General features: G+C 40.8%; 1 protein-coding gene across 1 annotated transcript; it reads right to left on the bottom strand.

The window, feature by feature from the left end:
• Positions 1–884: 884 nt before the first annotated feature.
• Positions 885–20,002, bottom strand: shkbp1 (SH3KBP1 binding protein 1). The gene is made up of 17 exons (XM_051958021.1): positions 19,781–20,002; positions 17,657–17,710; positions 16,560–16,605; positions 16,347–16,479; positions 16,046–16,126; positions 14,610–14,780; positions 14,439–14,529; positions 13,293–13,483; positions 12,696–12,811; positions 7,838–7,925; positions 7,583–7,699; positions 7,326–7,496; positions 6,999–7,154; positions 6,759–6,855; positions 4,366–4,550; positions 4,177–4,279; positions 885–3,780 (listed from the first exon to the last, which is right to left on the bottom strand). Exons 1-17 carry the CDS (start codon positions 19,834–19,836, stop codon positions 3,105–3,107), a joined length of 2,532 nt encoding a protein of 843 aa, XP_051813981.1. The 5' UTR covers positions 19,837–20,002; the 3' UTR covers positions 885–3,104.
• Between the last annotated feature and the right edge of the window lie 1,988 nt (positions 20,003–21,990).

Genomic DNA, 21,990 nt, shown 5'->3' with positions numbered 1-21,990 from the left:
GTTTTTAATTTACAAACATTCTGTCAAACTGTTTTAATAAAGAAAAATATATTAGAAACACTAAGAATGTTCACATATGAGGAAAAAATAGTCATGTTCTCAGAATTTACTCTAAAATTGTACAAAATGTAGAAAAACAAGGAAAAAAATTAATGAATCCAAACTTTTTTCTTCTATAAAACGTCAAAAAATTATTAAAAATCCTGAAAATATTTGAAGAAAATGTTAAATTTTAGAGCCGCAACTAAGAATTTATTCCATCAGTGATCAATTTTTGTTTTCTTCTTGATTATTAATAAATAATAATCAATTGTTTTGTCTGTTAAATGTCACAAAATGGAGCCACAAATCCCAAAGGTGTTCAGTTTGCTATTAAATAAAATTGAAAAAAGTCATTTTATAATTATGTTATTTATATATTTTTTCCAACTGCTCATTTTTTTAAAATTAATTTATTCACATTTAAGGTTAATTTTGTGCAGTTTTCACACTAAATAATACGTTTAAAAAGTGGTCTGGAATCACTTCTTTCTGGAAAAATAATGTTAATATGGACTGAAATCAGAATAATAAAAAAATAAATAAAAAAGTCTGTAAATGAAAAAAATATATATTTACATATAAAATTAAACTGATTATTTTTATTCAGTTAATTTACAAAATTATTTATTTAATATTGAACACTTCGGGCTTCCAGATAGAAAAACATGTTTGTGAGATTTTAGACGAATTATAATAATAATAATAATAATATTTAAGATGTGAAATCATTTGTTTCTGGAAAAAATCATGTTAATATGGACTAAAATAAAACAAAAAAAAACAACTGAAATAAAAAAACTCGGTAAATAAATTAATATTTGGAGTCTTAAATGAGTTAAATATTAAATTTAACATTTTTTTTATTCAATTAATTCACAATCGATTATTTAACATTTCAGACTTCCATATAAAAAAAATTTATTTGTGCAGAAATATGAAAATAATCTTCAGTTTCTCTGTTTTATGTCAAAGTAAAGTTGAGCTGCAGCGTTCGATCGATTAAAGGACAAAAATTACATTTTTCAGCCTCACAAACACAAATATTTTATAATTTTCTCAGTTTTTAGTTTCGTAAACTGAAGATTTTTGGGTTTCAGACATTTCAAGGTTCACATTTTTATTTTAGGACATTTTAAATCAGAACATTTTAGCATTTTTGATGATTTTATGGAGCAAATAATTCCCAGATGATGAAAATAATCGTTAGTCGCAGCCCTAAAATCACATAAACCATCAATGTGTCTGAATTTGCTTCTTCTTAATGAACAATGAAGGTTTTTAAACCTGAATAAAATAAGTAGATGTGCACATTTACAACACAAATATTTAGAACAAAGAAACAAACAGGTTTAAAGAAAAGGTGCGTCTAAATATGAATAAAACACCAGCAGAGAAAAACCAAAGCGTCCAGTTAGAAAAGCCGACTTACAGTTGAAGACGCTGCTTTTCTCAATAATCTCCTCTGAAGCTTCCTGGAAACAACTTCTTTAATGAAAAATACAAAAGTTAGAGCATCAAATTCTGATTAAAAAATGACAAATAATTAATTATATTACTTGAATATAGAAACTGGGCTCTGAGGTTTCTGGAAAAATGCCTCTGGTTTTTCTTTTTAACCTGTGAAATCTTCCTTTAATGTCACAAAAACACAAACGTCGGCATCTAAAGTGGAGAACATTAATGATTAGTTCTGTTCATTTATGGATTTAAGCCGCGTTTTAGTGGAACAACTACTGCTGCTGTCAGGAATAACCAGAAAACTCGTTTAAGATCGCGTAGATTCAGTAAAAATCTGTGAAATTAACTGTTTTTTAACAGGTTTCATGTAAATGCGAGAGTTTTAAAGACTGAATGAAATGTGGACTGGATGTTTAGATGGAGAATAATTATTTAAAATGTCTCCAGAAGCTGCTGAATTTCCCCCCAAAGACCAATAAAGTTTTATTCAATCCATACGGACACACCACTGCATGTCTGTTTAAAAGGAACCTTTGAGATTCTACACAATTCTGTAGAATATTAACGCTAATTTCTAAATTATTTGAGTAAATATTGACAGAACACAGCCGAATAAACACTAATATGGAGTCTTAACCTTAATATTTAAGCTCCACAGGTAAGTTAATCTGATCTTTAGCGCCACAACAGTTGTTTTAAATGTGCTAAATAAGTAACGATACCCAATTTTTACGGAGTATTTTTCTCTGAATCTGTAAAATAAGTGAACTTATCAAACAAATGCAGCTGAAAAGAAGATTCCCAAAGCAGAAGACAGAAAAAAATCCAGTTAAGTTGCTCAAAAATTGCTTCTTTTATTAGTTTTACATGTTTAAGATTTGAATCTTTTCAAGCTTCAGGCATCAAATCTGAGAAATTAAAACAAAACAAGTCGTGTTCTTGTCCTTTTTCTATTTTTTAGAAACTTTGGAGTCGAAACAACGAAACAGTTAGTTTAGAAAATAAAAGATTATCGGTTAGTTTTCTTTGTCTAACGTTGTTTTTAATTCACGTTTTCTGATTCTTTTTGGAGTTTTGTTCAGAAAAAAGTCACATAAATAAAATAATAACTAGTGAATTTATTTCTCTAGATGTTTCTGAGGTTTAAAGAGATTATTCCAGGAAAGTTCTTGGAGATTATTGACCTGTTTGATGTTGTTTTTGTTTAAACTGAGTCAGATGGAAGGGTAAAGAGCAGAAACCTGATTGGCTGAGACGGTGACACGTTCAGGTGCTTTTAACCAAAAACGTACAAATTAGAAAAATAAAGTTTCTGTACAAACTTTTAGTTCAATAAAAGAAAAAAAACAGACGTCTTGTTTTCAGCAGAGGAGCAAAACAAACAAACAGCAGCTGATTTATTTCTGGATCCACAAACTGGTTATCAATAGATTTGCTGATCATCAATAGACCTGCTGATAATCAATAAATCTGATCACAGCAGGTTTACTTCAGTTCTCTTCTTCTTCTGTTGTGTTATTTTGGTTCCTGACATCAGTTTGTTTTTCGTCATCTTGTTGCCTGGAAACAACCAACAGTTCGTGGTAACCATGGCAACAGTTTCCTCAGAAGCTGGTTTCGTTCATGTGAGGTTTGGGGCTGGTGGGCGGTCCCGTGGCGGCGCTGCTGCCGTCTGGACTAGTCGGACTCTCAGGTGACGTGACATCACCAGGTGACGCTGCGGCTCCGTGGCGAGGGGAGGCGGGCGTCTGAGAGCGGGTCGGACTCACGGCGGTAGGGGCGGGGCTCGTCGGGGAGGTGGGCGTGGTCCTACGCTGTGATGGGTTGGACAGCGGCGACGACGATGGCGTTCCGGGCGAGTGGCGAGCTCCAGGAGACACGGAAAAGGTGGTCGGCGTCCGCAGCCCGAACCGTGCCTCCAGCTCGCTGCAGACCGCTAAGCTCCGCCTCACGCCGTCCGGCCCCGGCGGCACGCAGAACCCAGAACTCGCCGCCGCCTCCGAACCCTTGGCGAGCTCCTGGCAGCGCTCCACGAAGCTGCCCCTCCGCACAGAACCCCAGTCCGGCTGCCTGGGGGGGCGGGGGCTGGAGGCGGAGAGGGTCGGCGGCCCGGCCGAGAGGGCGGAGTCTCTGGCGGGTTTGGCGAGGGGGACGGGGGGCGGAGCCTGGCGGGGGAGGGTACCGCACAGAGACGCCGACGAACCCGAAGCTCCGGCTGATCGACCGGCAGCCGAATGGAGACGCTCCGACCGGAAAACATCACTGAGCTGAGAGTGGAGACTGAAGGAAGTAAACAACAGGAAGTAAACAACAGGAAGTAAACAACTATGTAAACAAAAGGAAGTAAACAACAAGAAGTAAACAACTATGTAAACAAAAGGAAGTAAACAACTATGTAAACAACAAAATAATCAAGACACAGAAGAGTAAACAACAAGCGACAGCAGAGTAAACAAAACAGCAGGAGGTAAAGTCAACAACAACAATAATTATTGACAGACTGGAGGAAGCTGCACATATCCAGGTTTCTGCTCAACACAATTCATATTTTGTGCAACTAATTCTGTCCACTGATGATTTGCACTATTAGTAAGTATCTAACCCTACGTATCTGTGGAGCTTCTCATCGTGATATGACATCATTCAGAGTAATGATGTCATATATTCACTTCCTACCTGCAGGTGGAGGCTCTCGGCGTGCTGTCAGGTGTTCTGGTCAGAGCCAGGTCACATTGGTCCAGCAGCTCCAGAAGCTCCTCCTCCGTCGGCCCGCCCAGCGCTGCGACAGCCAATCAGAGCCAGTCAGTCAGTTATCGACCAATCAGAGCAGGATGAGTCATGACGCTGCGTATTAAAGAGTCTGACCTCTGATGTCGACCTTCCCGGCGATCTCCATGGCGGTGGTCAGGTCCCACATCTGGATGCTGCCGTTCCCGTGTCCGCTGAACAGATAGCGGCGAGGACGAGAACCGATCCGACTAGAACCTTCACACTCGTGGACCATGAAGGCCGTGATGGAGGTCCCGTCCACCGAGCGCACCTCGCACACCCTGGAACAGTTTTTAATCAACCACATCAACAAGTAAACACTTACATCAAGTCCTACTGAGCAAAAACATCACCCGAAGACAGCTGTGCTTATACGACCCACTAAATAAGTCAGAAAACCTGCATTTTCACCCCAGTGATACACGAAAACCTGCTACTGTGCTTGATTATCGTGATTTGCATTAAATAAAGACTGTTTCCCTGTAAACTGATGCTAAACTGACCAATTTGGAGCATAAAAAAATGGTCAGAATGCAGGAAAATTTGTTTTTGACGCCTAAAATTACTCCCCCAAATGTTCAAATGAAATTAACTCCACTCCTTGGTTTACGACGTCCTCGACTTTCAGCGTTTCGTCGTTACGTTGGAACTAGTTGATGAGCGGAGCGGATGAATACGTCGTCACACGGCGCTATCAGACGGCTTTGTTTCCATTCTCCGGTTGTACTACATTCACTAACTTTTGTCCTTCATTATGGCTCCCAGCGTAAGTCAGGTTATTCTTGAATTCCCCTCGGAATTAATAAAGTATCTATCTATCTATCTATCTATCTATCTATCTATCTATCTATAGTCTATCCATCATCTATCTATCTACTGAGGCTTCAAAGTAAAGTCATCTCCATGGAAGTGAAATAAAACATTGTAACAGACTGATATTGTTGTTGATGCTGAGGTTTCAGTGTTTATGGTTCAGTTCCAGATTTACCTAATGTCAGTGAACGTGTCATGTTTAGTTAGCTCACCTCTGATTGGCTGAGAGTCAGCAGTAGTGTGCGTTGAATGAGAGAGCTGTAATTCAGTTATTCTGGAGCTAAGTTATGGGTTTTTCTAGTTCTTCTGGCTACGGCCCACAGTATCCTGTGTGAAGGTTCAATTAACCAGCAGAGAACCACATAAAGTCTCACTCATTCATTGCTACATTAGAATGAAACGTTCAAGCTGTAAAACCAGTGCAACATGTTCTGTTATGTTCTAGTAAAATGATTCATACATGCATGAAAGTCATTGGTATTCATGACTTTGATGAAGAACTGATCGATATCGTGATGCATGTAACAGCTTTGTTCACATTTTCACTGGAGTTCCGACTTACAGCGAAAACCGACTTCTTAGGAACAGAACTCTGATGTAAGTCGAGGACCTCCTGTAAATAACTTATTAACCCTTTACGCTTCAGTGCGTCGTAGGTGTACCGCCGGCGGTACACCTACTAATTTGCACAGGAATTTCAAGAATGTCCGACGGCTGCAAACCCGATTATACAAACACTATACGCCGATGGAAAGCTTAGATTCTCATGGATCCGCCGGTATAAACCACTTTCAGATGTGATTACCACAGCGGGTGAGAAAAACACATTTGTCCGACAAAAACGAATATCCATCCATCCGTTCTCTATACACGGCTTCAACGCACACAGCGCGACTCACATTTCCGGGTTCATTATTACACACAAAAAAAAAGATTCCACAAAAAACGGCCATAATCCAACCTTTTACATCCAGATGACACAAGCCAGTAAACTATTTTGTCCAAAACATGTCCTGAAGTCGGTATAAAATCCCCGAATCGGTCATTTTCAAGGAAATGCACCTCGTGATGCCCGTCCAATATTCCCCGTATTTTTCGTAATTTTTTTTATTTAAAAATAGAATATTAGCGATTTTTTGTACTGAAAACGGCTGGAATTGACTGAAGCTTAAAGGGTTAAAGAATCCAAACCTTTCACTACTGACTCTGTTCAAACACTTTTCTGTTCAGATGAATTTATCCTTCACAAATGTAAAAAACAGACCACAAACAATCCACTGATGTCACAACCTTAAACTGTATGAAGACAACACTGCAATGTGGCCAGAAGACTCGGAAAAATCTGATTTTTAAATTTCAGTGGCGTTTTATTGGTGAAAGAATTTTGGAGACATGAAGGACTTTAGCATCTATGGTCCAGCTTGAAGACGTTAAACAGATTCAGAGTTATACTGAGACATTTAATGACGCAAATAGAACACCTAAATCAAATCAGCCAAAGTATGAACCAACATCAGTGGGGACCGGGGTAGTATTTAACTCTGATTTACATTGATTGGAAGCAAATAAAAGATAGAATTTTAAAATAAAATTGAGGTGTTTCTGCGGACAGAAGAAGCTGTGAGATGTTTAATCAGTAAATTATCTCCAATTTGAAAGCCAAAAGTGTTCCTCACCTCTTTCCATTGGATGACAGTCTGACGTAGAGTTTATCGGTGTCTGGAACGACTCTCTGGATGAACACCTGCTGGTCGTCTCTTTCTCCGTATGGACCTAAAACCACAGACACACACCTGAGCCAGACACATGAGCTCTTTGCACACTCAGTCCTACAGTGACCTCTGGTGGACGGTAGCAGAACTACGGTCTAAACAGTAACTACAGCTTTGAGCTCTGTGATTGGCTGAGCTTCTCACCGATCTCGGTCCCGGCGCTGCAGCCTCCGTGTCCGTCCACGTCGTCCAGACTGAGGATCTTAAAGGAGGTGAGAGGAGTCGATCCGGGCTGAGTGGAGATCATCCCTCTGAACCGAGTCACCGTCCAGGTCCGGACGTGGTTGTTGTCTGCACAGACTGAAGACAGACAGATACTTTATTAGTCCTGAGAGAAGTCGAGACTGAAGGAGACGAACCAGAAAAAATAAGACAGGAAGAGCTGCAACCTGGACAAAGAAACTGGACTAACACTGAAGAGACAAGAGATAACCTTACCTAAAAATATGAGGTGTTTCTAAGTATAAGTACCTGAGATGAGGTGTTTTTCAGACAGCATGATCTTGGTGACGGGGCTGCGGTGGACGGAGAAGGTCTGGAACAGTTGAGGTCCAGAACCGACCGTCTCTGGATGCTGGACGATGACTCGGACCGTCCCTGAACTGGTCCCGTAGGCGATCTCGATCCAGTTTCCACTGTCACCTGAACACACGGAAACAGAATCTTTGTTTTTAAAGCAGCAGAATCGGTGTTTAAAGCATCACGTGTGTCGGCGTTGTTCTTCGTACTGGTTTTAGGAGTGAGGTAGACACTCAGAGCAGTGATGGCGTCTTCAGTCGGGTCTCTGTAGAGCTCCGTCACCAGAAGGTCGTTGTCCTTCATTCTCAGAGGAAACTTCTGAACATCTGACGGACACAAAAACATCGTCAACACCAGACGTTCTCCCTGGAAACTTGTTTATACAGAAAACAGAGAAGGAGCAGCGAAGCCAGAAGACTTCAGGAGGAGTTCAGAGAAACCCAGCAGAGCTTCAGCGTTTTTACCGATGTAGTAAATGGATCCGTTGTTGCAGCCGAGGATCAGGAAGGAACCAGCAGTGTCATAGCTGCTGATAGGAACCACATCCTGGTTCTGTAGAGAGACGACGGAGAACGTCAAGACCAGGTTCAACCAAACCAGAACTAAGAAAACCAGGTTTACCAACCCAGACCCACAACAACCAGACCAGACCCACAACAACCAGACCAGACCCCACAACAACCAGACCAGACCCCACAACAACCAGACCAGACCCACAACAACCAGACCAGACCCACAACAACCAGACCAGACCCCACAACAACCAGACCAGACCCACAACAACCAGACCAGACCAGACCCACAACAACCAGACCAGACCAGACCCACAACAACCAGATCAGACCCCACAACAACCAGACCAGACCCACAACAACCAGACCAGACCCACAACAACCAGACCAGACCCACAACAACCAGACCAGACCCCACAACAACCAGACCAGACCCACAACAACCAGACCAGACCCACAACAACCAGACCAGACCCCACAACAACCAGACCAGACCCACAACAACCAGACCAGACCAGACCCACAACAACCAGACCAGACCAGACCCACAACAACCAGATCAGACCCCACAACAACCAGACCAGACCAGACCCACAACAACCAGACCAGACCCCACAACAACCAGACCAGACCCCACAACAACCAGACCAGACCCACAACAACCAGACCAGACCCACAACAACCAGACCAGACCCCACAACAACCAGACCAGACCAGACCCACAACAACCAGACCAGACCCACAACAACCAGACCAGACCCACAACAACCAGACCAGACCAGACCCACAACAACCAGACCAGACCAGACCCACAACAACCAGACCAGACCCACAACAACCAGACCAGACCCACAACAACCAGACCAGACCCACAACAACCAGACCAGACCAGACCCACAACAACCAGACCAGACCAGACCCACAACAACCAGACCAGACCAGACCCACAACAACCAGACCAGACCCACAACAACCAGACCAGACCCCACAACAACCAGACCAGACCCCACAACAACCAGACCAGACCCCACAACAACCAGACCAGACCCACAACAACCAGACCAGACCCACAACAACCAGACCAGACCCCACAACAACCAGACCAGACCCACAACAACCAGACCAGACCAGACCCACAACAACCAGACCAGACCAGACCCACAACAACCAGATCAGACCCCACAACAACCAGACCAGACCCACAACAACCAGACCAGACCCACAACAACCAGACCAGACCACAACAACCAGACCAGACCCCACAACAACCAGACCAGACCCACAACAACCAGACCAGACCCACAACAACCAGACCAGACCCCACAACAACCAGACCAGACCCACAACAACCAGACCAGACCAGACCCACAACAACCAGACCAGACCAGACCCACAACAACCAGATCAGACCCCACAACAACCAGACCAGACCCCACAACAACCAGACCAGACCCCACAACAACCAGACCAGACCAGACCCACAACAACCAGACCAGACCCACAACAACCAGACCAGACCCCACAACAACCAGACCAGACCCACAACAACCAGACCAGACCCACAAAACCAGACCAGACCAGACCACAACAACAGACCAGACCAGACCCACAACAACCAGACCAGACCAGACCCACAACAACCAGACCAGACCAGACCCACAACAACCAGACCAGACCAGACCCACAACAACCAGACCAGACCAGACCCACAACAACCAGACCAGACCAGACCCACAACAACCAGACCAGACCAGACCCACAACAACCAGACCAGACCAGACCCACAACAACCAGACCAGACCAGACCCACAACAACCAGACCAGACCCACAACAACCAGACCAGACCCACAACAACCAGACCAGACCCACAACAACCAGACCAGACCCACAACAACCAGACCAGACCAGACCCACAACAACCAGACCAGACCCACAACAACCAGACCAGACCAGACCCACAACAACCAGACCAGACCCACAACAACCAGACCAGACCCACAACAACCAGACCAGACCCCACAACAACCAGACCAGACCCCACAACAACCAGACCAGACCAGACCCACAACAACCAGACCAGACCCACAACAACCAGACCAGATCCACAACAACCAGACCAGACCAGACCCACAACAACCAGACCAGACCCACAACAACCAGACCAGACCAGACCCACAACAACCAGACCAGACCAGACCCACAACAACCAGACCAGACCAGACCCACAACAACCAGACCAGACCAGACCCACAACAACCAGACCAGACCCACAACAACCAGACCAGACCCACAACAACCAGACCAGACCAGACCCACAACAACCAGACCAGACCAGACCCACAACAACCAGACCAGACCAGACCCACAAACAACCAGACCAGACCAGACCCACAACAACCAGACCAGACCCACAACAACCAGACCAGACCCACAACAACCAGACCAGACCAGACCCACAACAACCAGACCAGACCCACAACAACCAGACCAGACCCACAACAACCAGACCAGACCCACAACAACCAGACCAGACCAGACCCACAACAACCAGACCAGACCAGACCCACAACAACCAGACCAGACCAGACCCACAACAACCAGACCAGACCCACAACAACCAGACCAGACCCACAACAACCAGACCAGACCCCACAACAACCAGACCAGACCCCACAACAACCAGACCAGACCCACAACAACCAGACCAGACCCACAACAACCAGACCAGATCCCACAACAACCAGACCAGACCAGACCCACAACAACCAGACCAGACCCACAACAACCAGACCAGACCAGACCCACAACAACCAGACCAGACCAGACCCACAACAACCAGACCAGACCCACAACAACCAGACCAGACCCACAACAACCAGACCAGACCAGACCCACAACAACCAGACCAGACCAGACCCACAACAACCAGACCAGACCCACAACAACCAGACCAGACCCACAACAACCAGACCAGACCAGACCCACAACAACCAGACCAGACCAGACCCACAACAACCAGACCAGACCCACAACAACCAGACCAGACCAGACCAGACCCACAACAACCAGACCAGACCAGACCAGACCCACAACAACCAGACCAGACCAGACCCACAACAACCAGACCAGACCAGACCCACAACAACCAGACCAGACCAGACCAGACCCACAACAACCAGACCAGACCCCACAACAACCAGACCAGACCCACAACAACCAGATCAGACCCCACAACAACCAGACCAGACCCACAACAACCAGACCAGACCCCACAACAACCAGACCAGACCCCACAACAACCAGACCAGACCAGACCCACAACAACCAGACCAGACCCCACAACAACCAGACCAGACCAGACCCACAACAACCAGACCAGACCCACAACAACCAGACCAGACCAGACCCACAACAACCAGACCAGACCAGACCCACAACAACCAGACCAGACCAGACCCACAACAACCAGACCAGACCAGACCCACAACAACCAGACCAGACCCACAACAACCAGACCAGACCAGACCCACAACAACCAGACCAGACCAGACCCACAACAACCAGACCAGACCCAAAAACAACCAGACCAGACCAGACCCACAACAACCAGACCAGACCCAAAAACAACCAGACCAGACCAGACCCACAACAACCAGACCAGACCAGACCCACAACAACCAGACCAGACCCAAAAACAACCAGACCAGACCAGACCCCACAACAACCAGACCAGACCCAAAAAACAACCAGACCAGACCCACAACAACCAGACCAGACCCCACAACAACCAGACCAGACCAGACCCACAACAACCAGACCAGACCCACAACAACCAGACCAGACCCCACAACAACCAGACCAGACCCACAACAACCAGATCAGACCCCACAACAACCAGACCAGACCCACAACAACCAGACCAGACCAGACCCACAACAACCAGACCAGACCCCACAACAACCAGACCAGACCAGACCCACAACAACCAGACCAGACCCCACAACAACCAGACCAGACCAGACCCACAACAACCAGACCAGACCCACAACAACCAGACCAGACCAGACCCACAACAACCAGACCAGACCAGACCCACAACAACCAGACCAGACCCACAACAACCAGACCAGACCAGACCCACAACAACCAGACCAGACCAGACCCACAACAACCAGACCAGACCAGACCCACAACAACCAGACCAGACCAGACCCACAACAACCAGACCAGACCCAAAAACAACCAGACCAGACCAGACCCACAACAACCAGACCAGACCCAAAAACAACCAGACCAGACCAGACCCACAACAACCAGACCAGACCAGACCCACAACAACCAGACCAGACCCAAAAACAACCAGACCAGACCAGACCCCACAACAACCAGACCAGACCCAAAAACAACCAGACCAGACCCACAACAACCAGACCAGACCCAAAAACAACCAGACCAGACTCTATAAAACCAGACTAACAACAACCAAACCAACCACAACAACCAGACCGAAATGAGACTCAACAAAACCAGACTCAGTAGCTACATGTGGCTCAACCAAAACTAATTTAACAAAACCTGACTCAACTAAAACTGACCTACAACATAACGTGTGTTTCAGACTAGCAGACCGGCTGCAGTTATTTCTAATATTCAGTAAATGTGTCAAAGATCACCAGGTCATTTTCACAGTAAGTACACATCTTCACTTTTGACTCTTGTCTTCGCTACAAGCTGAACTTCACTCAGTACATCCTCAGAGAAACCATCCGGGATGAAGCCACTGAGACCACAGCAGAGGTTTTTACCGACCTGCCAGTGTTTGGTGACGGCGTTCCAGACTCCGACCTTCCCGGTGTGACTGGTGGCGATCAGCTGGTTACCAACGAAGAAGAGAGCCTCAGCAGGGACATTCAGACTGAAGACGCCTGCAGGAAAAGCACGGTTTCAGTTCAAGGAGGACTTTGTTACGTAGAAAAGTCAACAACAGTCCCAGTTATTGGTTAAATGTAATAAACAGGGAGATACTTTACATACTCAAGATAATCTGAGCTCCAAATCAGTCCTTGCTGACTAGTTCTAGTCCTTGTTTGAGGTACAGTTTGAGCATTCAACATTTAGCATACAGAAATTCTTCGGAAATAATCATTTTTCTCAGACTTGTCGTCACTTTGACCATCTGAACCCAAAAACCTGCTGTCAGGTTTAAAACACGCTACCATTTCAAAACATGTTCTCTTTTTTAAAAACAAACCAAAAATGACCACAGACATACAAATGTTTGCATCAGATTCTGTAAAAAAGAAATTTCATCAGCATCTAAAGCTACGAAGCGTCACAAACTGGATTCCCCTAAAGGTCTTTTGGGATCACCACGCTAACTAAACCAGAACTTCCAGAATCTCGTACCGATTTCGTTGCCGTTTCCGTCGGGGCAGATGGACCAGAGGATGATCTCCGTCACCGAGGCGACGGCCACCATCTTGTCGTTGTCTCCCAGTGAGCCGCCCATCACCTTGGCGTTGAGGGCGACTCTGTCGATCATCCAGTCGAGACGAGGAGACGTAAAAACCTGCTGCCAGCCGGTCGACTCCTTCACCCTGAGAGACGAAGATCAGACGTTCAGATCAGGAAAATATCTAAAAACTGGAACCTCGTCAGGATTCTACTGATGTTAGAGCCTCAAATGTTGGTGACATGTGGACCAAAGACTGTATTTTAGCAGAAATATGGATCCATGCATAGATATACACTGACAGGAACTTTATGGAGACACTAGACCAACCTGGATTGAAGATTTTGCACGTTTTTCCATTTTAAGGGCCAATAATTATAAATTGTCATTTTCTACAGTTTCTTTCTTTCTCTTTTACTAATTTTCAACAAATTTTGGGTAATTTTAGACAATTTGTACTAATTTCGGACATCTTTCACGTCGCTTTGGATAAATATTGAGTCATTTTTGACATATTTTACTCCTTGTGACAAATTTAAAGTCAAAATGTCTAAAAACTGGAACCTTGTCTGGTCAAATTTTTGTCACATCAGATTCTACTGATGTCAGACTCTCAAAAATTGGCGACAAAACGTCCCTTAATTTGCACTTTTTTCCCCATTTTTGAGGTTGAATAATTAAATTTTGCCCTCTGTTGGATCCACTCAATTCCTCTTATCTGCTGTAATTTATTCTGTCTGAGTTCTCACCACATTTTATCGCTGTTGGAGTTTTATTTCAGGAGATGCAGAACCTTTAAAGTGCTTTTTGAGGGTGAAAACAGCAAAATTCACAAGTCGGAAAACACGAAATGTGAAACATTTTGGTTAAAAATATAACAGGACTTGGTTTTGACTCCTAATTAACAAATAAATAAACTCTGAACAAAATCTGAGAGGGTGAAGCAACAAATTTCCTGGATCTTGACTCTGAATTTTTAACTGTTTCCATCAGATCGGCTCAAAATAAACGCTTTATTTTGAAGATCCAGTGGTGATGTCAGTTTAAACGACAAACCGACCAATCAGACGACCGTTAACCTACTGAACAGGTGTGTTTACCTGTAGCAGACGACGAACTGAGCGTAGGCGACGGCGATCCAGTTGTGGTGACCGCAGATGATCCGAACCATTCCAGGATCAGAGGACGGACCTGAACACAGAAACCGTCGGTCACTAACGTCCCTTTAACTAAATGAAATCAGATAAATAAACCTGCTGCTGCTGCTCTACCTGCAGACGTCCTCTCCTCGCCGCTCGTCCTCCCCAGCATCCCAGAATTCCCCAGGTTGGGCGGCATCGTGTTGCTGCGTCTCACCGGAGCTCGTTCCACCGGAACCACTCGACCCGCCATGAACTGAGAGCCGGCGACGCTGTGGCGGTTTCGACGCTTTGCCGGATAAACTGGGAGGAAACGGAGACGAATGAACAGCTGAAACGCAACGTTAAACGGAAATAACGAAGAGAACTTTCAGATTTTACAGGTCGGTGTCATAAAAATACGCATTAGAGCCGATTTATAAATGATCTGAAGACAATAAATATCATTAAATCAATTAAAACGACCCACAAAGACCTCTTAAATGTAAATTAATTCATATTTTTCCTCAAATTTTGACTGAAACTCAACAAAAATGTTAAAATCCAGCATCACAGCAGCCTCTGTTTAGTCTCTTCACAGCCTAAAAATCAAAGGAATAATAAACTAAAATGAATGTTTCTGCAAACAGCAGCAAAAAGAAAAATATTTAGACCTTTGTGACTAAAATTCAACACATTTTACTACATTTAATAATCTTTGTTTACCACATCAGCAGATCCCAGGAATTAGCCTGAGCCCGTGTCTGTAAAATGCTAAATTTATGTGAAATCTTTTCTTTCAACACATGAAACAAAAAAACTTATAGAAAACTGTGCAAATATTTTGATTCTTAGCTGTGGAGGAACATCATCTGGGATCTTTAAAGATAAAATGCTAATAAATGTTTATGTTTCTGGACATTTTATGGACATGTTCTAATATCAGATACTCTACTATTATTATTATTGTTATGATGAGATGTTATTGATTGCTTCTTATATTTTATGAACCTTTATTTTGTAATTAAAATACATTATAATAATTGATTACATATAGTATTTCTTCTGTAATTTTTCTAAAGATTTATCAATACTTATTCTATTAATATATTTTTATATATTTTATATTTTCTGTACAAAATAAATATTGTTTTTATAATTGTTTTGACTCTTTATTCACACGTTTTACATACTTTTAAAATAAGTTATTAATAACTTGTCTGATATTTTCTACGGCAGTTTTTAAAAATACATAATTTTATAAAAATAATTTAGGACCTTTTATTATTTTTATGGTATTTTATCGTTTTTAAAATAATATTCGGCATTGATTTCATGATTTTTAAATTTGCCTCATATTTGAAATTTTACTTAATACATTTTTTTAAAACTTTTTTTACTTTCACTGTAATTTTTGGTATATATATATATATATATATATATTTATACACACACACACACACACACACACACACACACACACACACACACACACACACACACACACACACACACACACACAGAGTGTTCATAGTACTGTGTACTTAGAAGTGCATACTTCTACTACTAGTGTGTACTTCATGAATTACCAGGTGGAGGCAGGTATCCGTTGAACAGAACGTTTCCACAGGAGGATCTGTCGAGTTCGTCACACAGCTGCAGCTTCCGCACTGTTTAAAAATGAACAAAAAAGTTATTTTATTAAACAGAACAACAGAAACAAAGCAGAGATAAATACACTTAATATTTTACAACCTATAAATGATTTAAAGTCCAGAAATGTTTCAGTTTTTAAACTTTATTGAGAACACCTAGCAAATGAAATAAAACATGATTGACGATAATTCCAGGTTTCCATCTTTAAAGCCTAAACAGGAAGTTGAGTCTCACCCAGCGGTGTGATGCCGTAGAACTCAGCCTCGTGCATGAGCATGTGCACGTTGATGGAGCGAGGATGCAGCTCTTTGGTTCTCAGGAAGTTGAGGATGGTGGCGAACAGAGATGGATCTCTGTCGATGAAGATCTACGGCGACAGGGGAGGGACATTTAGCACAACGAAGAGAGACTCAGCAGTAAAGAAGATTCAATGTCTGCTGGACTTACGGCTCCAGTTTCATCCTTCAGAGTGGAGATTCTGCCGCTAAGGAGGCTGAAAAACAAACATCCAGAGTTTAGAAACAAACAGTAGATGTTTTTATGAAGACCTGGAGATAAGAAACAACGTAAACATGAACACCTAGACCTACACGAACACCTAGACCTCTATGAACACCTAGACCTCTGTGAACACCTAGACCTCTGTGAACACCTAGACCTCTGTGAACATCTAGACCTCTATGAACATCTAGACCTCTGTGAACATCGAGACCTCTGTGAACATCGAGACCTCTGTGAACATCGAGACCTCTGTGAACATCGAGACCTCTGTGAACATCGAGACCTCTGTGAACATCGAGACCTCTGTGAACATCGAGACCTCTGTGAACACCTAGACCTCTGTGAACACCTAGACCTCTGTGAACATCGAGACCTCTGTGAACATCGAGACCTCTGTGAACATCGAGACCTCTGTGAACATCGAGACCTCTGTGAACATCGAGACCTCTGTGAACATCGAGACCTCTGTGAACACCTAGACCTCTGTGAACACCTAGACCTCTGTGAACACCTAGACCTCTGTGAACACCTAGACCTCTGTGAACACCTAGACCTCTATGAACACCTAGACCTCTGTGAACACCTAGACCTCTATGAACACCTAGACCTCTATGAACACCTAGACCTCTATGAACACCTAGACCTCTGTGAACACCTAGACCTCTGTGAACACCTAGACCTCTGTGAACACCTAGACCTCTATGAACACCTAGACCTCTATGAACACCTAGACCTCTATGAACACCTAGACCTCTATGAACACCTAGACCTCTATGAACACCTAGACCTCTATGAACACCTAGACCTCTATGAACACCTAGACCTCTATGAACATCTAGACCTCTATGAACATCTAGACCTCTATGAACATCTAGACCTCTATCACCAACATCTATCAGAATCTGAGGCGGTGCAGATACACATTTATTCCATTTCTGCAGAAGCCGACATTAAATTCCTCCATTTAATGTTTAATTAATCAATTATCAGGGAACTTAAAACAGTTTATTATATTAATTAAAGTCTGGTTTTATCTGACCAACCTGGAGAAAAAGGAGTCAGGAACCCAGGTGAGCGTCTGTCTGGAGGTGCTGAACCTGGAAACAAACAAACAAACAAACAAACAAACAAGACTTTGTTTACTTTTTCTCATACACAATCTTCAGTGCCACATGCTTTAAGTGACATTTTCAGACCAGAAAAATAAAATAAAGATGAATTTATTTTGTTCTTTCTTTGCTTTTCCTATCAACTGGTCGCTAAAACTATCATATAAGCAGATTAATCTCAAAATAAACATTTGGTTTCTATCTGACTTCTTACCAACATCAAATTTTTTTTTTTTTTTTAGCTCACTAATCAGCTATTTAATCCCCCTAAATGCTGACAGGAGCTTTTACTATAACCATTAATCCACAAATCATTTAGTTTAATTGTCTTTTATAACACAAAAAATGAATTAATAAAATTTAAAATGCTCCTTAGATGAAAACGTTGAATGTTTTTCTTTGTCATACGTGAAATTAAGCTTCTTCTAAATTATATTATAATAGATAATTGCTGAAATTTATAAACAAGACATTTAACTGAGAATAACATCTGCTGATTAACGGATACAGAATATAAGAAAGATTCTGCTAAAACGTCACATAATTGCCTTTATTTTTTTTCAATATTGGACCTGAATCATCAAAACAAATAAAGAATAAGTCAACTAAAAAACAATTTATCAGCAACTATGATGATAACTGAAGCGTTTTCTAGCACGTATGTGAGAGCTAGCTGGTCCTTAAATAAATTAAATGTAATATTTGAGAGTTTTTAGACAAAACAAGACATTTAATGAAGTCTTGAGCCCTGAAATCATTTAAACAGATGAGAAAATAATTAATCAGTCAAGAAAATAACTGTTTGGCAGCCTGAAGTTTTTTTAAAAAAATCTACAAATGCAATTTAACGACACAGATGCAACAAACAAAAGTATATTTTAGGTAAATATTCGTGTGTTTGTTCTGATAAATCTGTCAAACATTAACAGTGTTGACTGAAAAGGTTCAACCTGTTTTTAAATCACTTTTGCACCTATATTGGGAATGTTTAATGGGCGTGTTCAATAAGTACATGAAAGATTAGAACAGTTACAGTGATTTTAGATTCAACAAACTGACGTAAATGAATATTTAATCACTTTTTAATGAGCATTTAATCAATGAATGAACCTTAAAGTAATCAATGTACTTTCTCAAACAAAGGGATGTCAAGACTAATTTAGAGACTAAAACACGTCAACACAACTAAATGAGACTAAATTAGAGGTGAGTATATTGATAAAACTGGCAATAATAATAAAATTATTAAAAATAACAGAGAATAAATGGATTGCAGTGATACTTTAACATGTTACTATGATAAAAACTGAGTAAAACTGGTCCGCATAAATAGTTCTAAACGGACAGAAATCAGTTATTTAGTTACATTAACACCTAAAATCTCCGCCGCTTTGTTTTGTTTCACTAATTAGCAAAATGCTAAAACCTGCTTCTGCACTGTTAGCCTAGCCAACGCTGCTAGTTCCATTATCGGACGAGCCACTTATTGCAACCTATTCCATATAATTTACTGCTAAATTACCGGTTCATGTATAATAATTTAAATATCTACAAACCATATAAACTTATTTCGTTGTTTGCGTGTTAGCAGCTAGCTTAACGTCACAACGCCTAATCTCCACACTAGCTTCCATTATCGGACACGAAACTAACTTTAACATTATTAACATTGCATTTATGTTCAAAACTTTACATTTTCATTTTTTCCCTCCCTGTGTTTGTTTAGCTGATTTCTAGAAAGTGTGTTTGCTTTAACAACAGAATTAGTGAATTTTAAGTCTGATAAAGTTAGCTTACGTTAGGTAACAATAACATGTAGCGTCGGGCTGAGGATAATCACAACGAACCGCAAACGGCTAAAAACTACTTTTTAAATCTGGGTAAAAACAAAAAAAGTCGTTTTTATAAGACGGTAACTGTTAAACACATTTAGAGAACGCGCTTAATGTTTTGCTTTTTGATATAAACGTTAAAAAAGCCAGAAAGATGGTGAGGATGCGACTCTGTCCGATAATGGGTGTTCCGGTGTTAGCCTGCAGGTAGCCGGGTTAGCCTCACCGCTTCCCTCCGACGTTCAGGTGGATGATCTCTCCGCTTCTCGCCGGGCTCGACATCCTCTGGCCGGCTGCTGACTCCGACGGGCCGCTGGAAAACAAAATTAATCCATCTTTTAGCAGATAAATTCAGTCTGCGGGTCGATTTATCAACCCAGCTTCCTGTGAGGTGGACAGTGAGCTGTAAAACCCGGGACGGAGTAGCGGAGCTCCGGTGGGAGGTGAACCGCGGACCGGATACGGAATAAAATTATTCACGGTGTTGATTAAAATTTCAAAATAAAAGCACATAATTTACTACAAACCTCCAAATGAGCAGAAAAATCTCTCTAACGTTCTCATTATTAATGTATTCATTATTTGTTATCCTAATTCACATATTTAAATCACATGTTTTTGTCATTTTTAGTGAAAATCTAATTATTTACATAGTTGTGCTGCATAAAAATCAATTTTTAAAAGGGGGAATTGATGAAAGTTAGCCTAATTACATTTATATTTTTTTGAAAATTGATTTCTGTACGTTTTCCCCTTTCAACTAAATAAAAAATAAAGCTGACCTCTAAAATGGGAACAAAATAAAATAATAAATGAATAAAAAATTCTAACAGACAGAAATTAAATTAAAACCTTAATGAAATCTTGTATTTTCATTAAATAATCCTACCATTAAAGGAAATAAAAGAGCAGAAATGTAGTCAAAGATAACGAATATAAATCAAAAATGCATTATGGGACATAATACATTAAAAAATAACAAAAATAAAGATAAAAACCATAGTTTATTACATTCAATCAAACATTTGAGATATTTAATGCAAAAAATAAGTGGATGTCAATTTTGTAGTTGTGAGTCTATTAAATTAATTAATATATTATATATTTTACAGATAAATGAACTAGTCTAAGCTATTAATTTTCTTCCAAAAAAACGCATAAACATTTAAGTTAATTTTATTGTGACAAACCGGATGTGATTGAATAAAGCGCCTCAGTAAGTGCAAAACTGTTGAGTTAAACTGCAAATGTGACAAAATAATAATAAATAAATGAATGAAAACACAGCTTGTTGTTTAGGTCAGCAGATAAGATAAGATAAGATAAGATAAGATAAGATAAGATAGACTTTATTGATCTCACAAAGGAGAAATTTACCGTTACAGAGCTCTTAGGAACAAACAGAGGGGTGCAAAAAGTCACGAAAGGTGCAAGTACAAGATAACTCTTATATACATTTTTATAAGATAGAAAACTTTTCTTATATACATTGTTATAAAATAAGATATTGCACATAATAACAACTACACAGTAGTGTTATACAGTTGAACAAAAACATCTAATTTTAAATGAAAATTTTGTAAAAGTTAATTTTCTTAATTAAAATTAAACATGATGGAGGTTTTACAAACACGTGAAGTTTATAAAATACTAATGATCCGCAGATTTATTATTTATTCATGTATTATTACAGTTTATGTTCATTCCAAACCTGTTTCCTGTAAACAAACTACAGCTTCCACCCAGCAGGTGGCGCTGCTGCTGTTTTTAAAATTAGAAGACTTCCTGTTGGATTTTCAGGTTTGTTGTTTTCTGAAAATAAACTCCTTTTAAAACTATATTTAAATGAAATTAAAACTGTTTTTACCTCCTAATGAAGGATTTTTATGAAGATTTCTCCAGAAGTTTTGAATTGTTTCGTATTTTTTCTACATCATGTTGATTAAATAATTTAATGGTTTTAATTTAAGTCATAATTTTCATTCTTTTTAATGCAGAATTTAAACTTTTAAAACAAAACATTTTGACGGTTTATGTCTGGATTTTTGACTTTACCATAAAAAATATATTTAATTTGTTTTTATGTCACAATCACAACTTCAAAAAATGTATAAAATTATTATATATAATTAATATTATTATTACAATAGTACTACCATTACTAATACATTTTAAATAAGAATACATGGTAAATATTATTGCTAATATTATCATTAATAATAATGATGATAACATTTTTACACATAACTTATAACAGACTAATAATATTTGTAATTAATAACATAATACATTAGTCTTGTTATTACTATTATTAATATAAATAATGATGTTAATAATAAAACGTTTTAAATAATTAATTTTAAACACTATCATTGAGCATAGTAACATATATTAAATAATGACAATATAGTTTACATCATAATAATATTAATATAT

Source organism: Acanthochromis polyacanthus, chromosome 13 (genome assembly GCF_021347895.1).
Source record: "Acanthochromis polyacanthus isolate Apoly-LR-REF ecotype Palm Island chromosome 13, KAUST_Apoly_ChrSc, whole genome shotgun sequence".
In the NCBI taxonomy this organism is placed as follows: Eukaryota; Metazoa; Chordata; class Actinopteri; family Pomacentridae; genus Acanthochromis; species Acanthochromis polyacanthus.
Note: the sequence above shows the minus strand (reverse complement) of the source record. Positions and strands in the feature narration are given on the sequence as shown.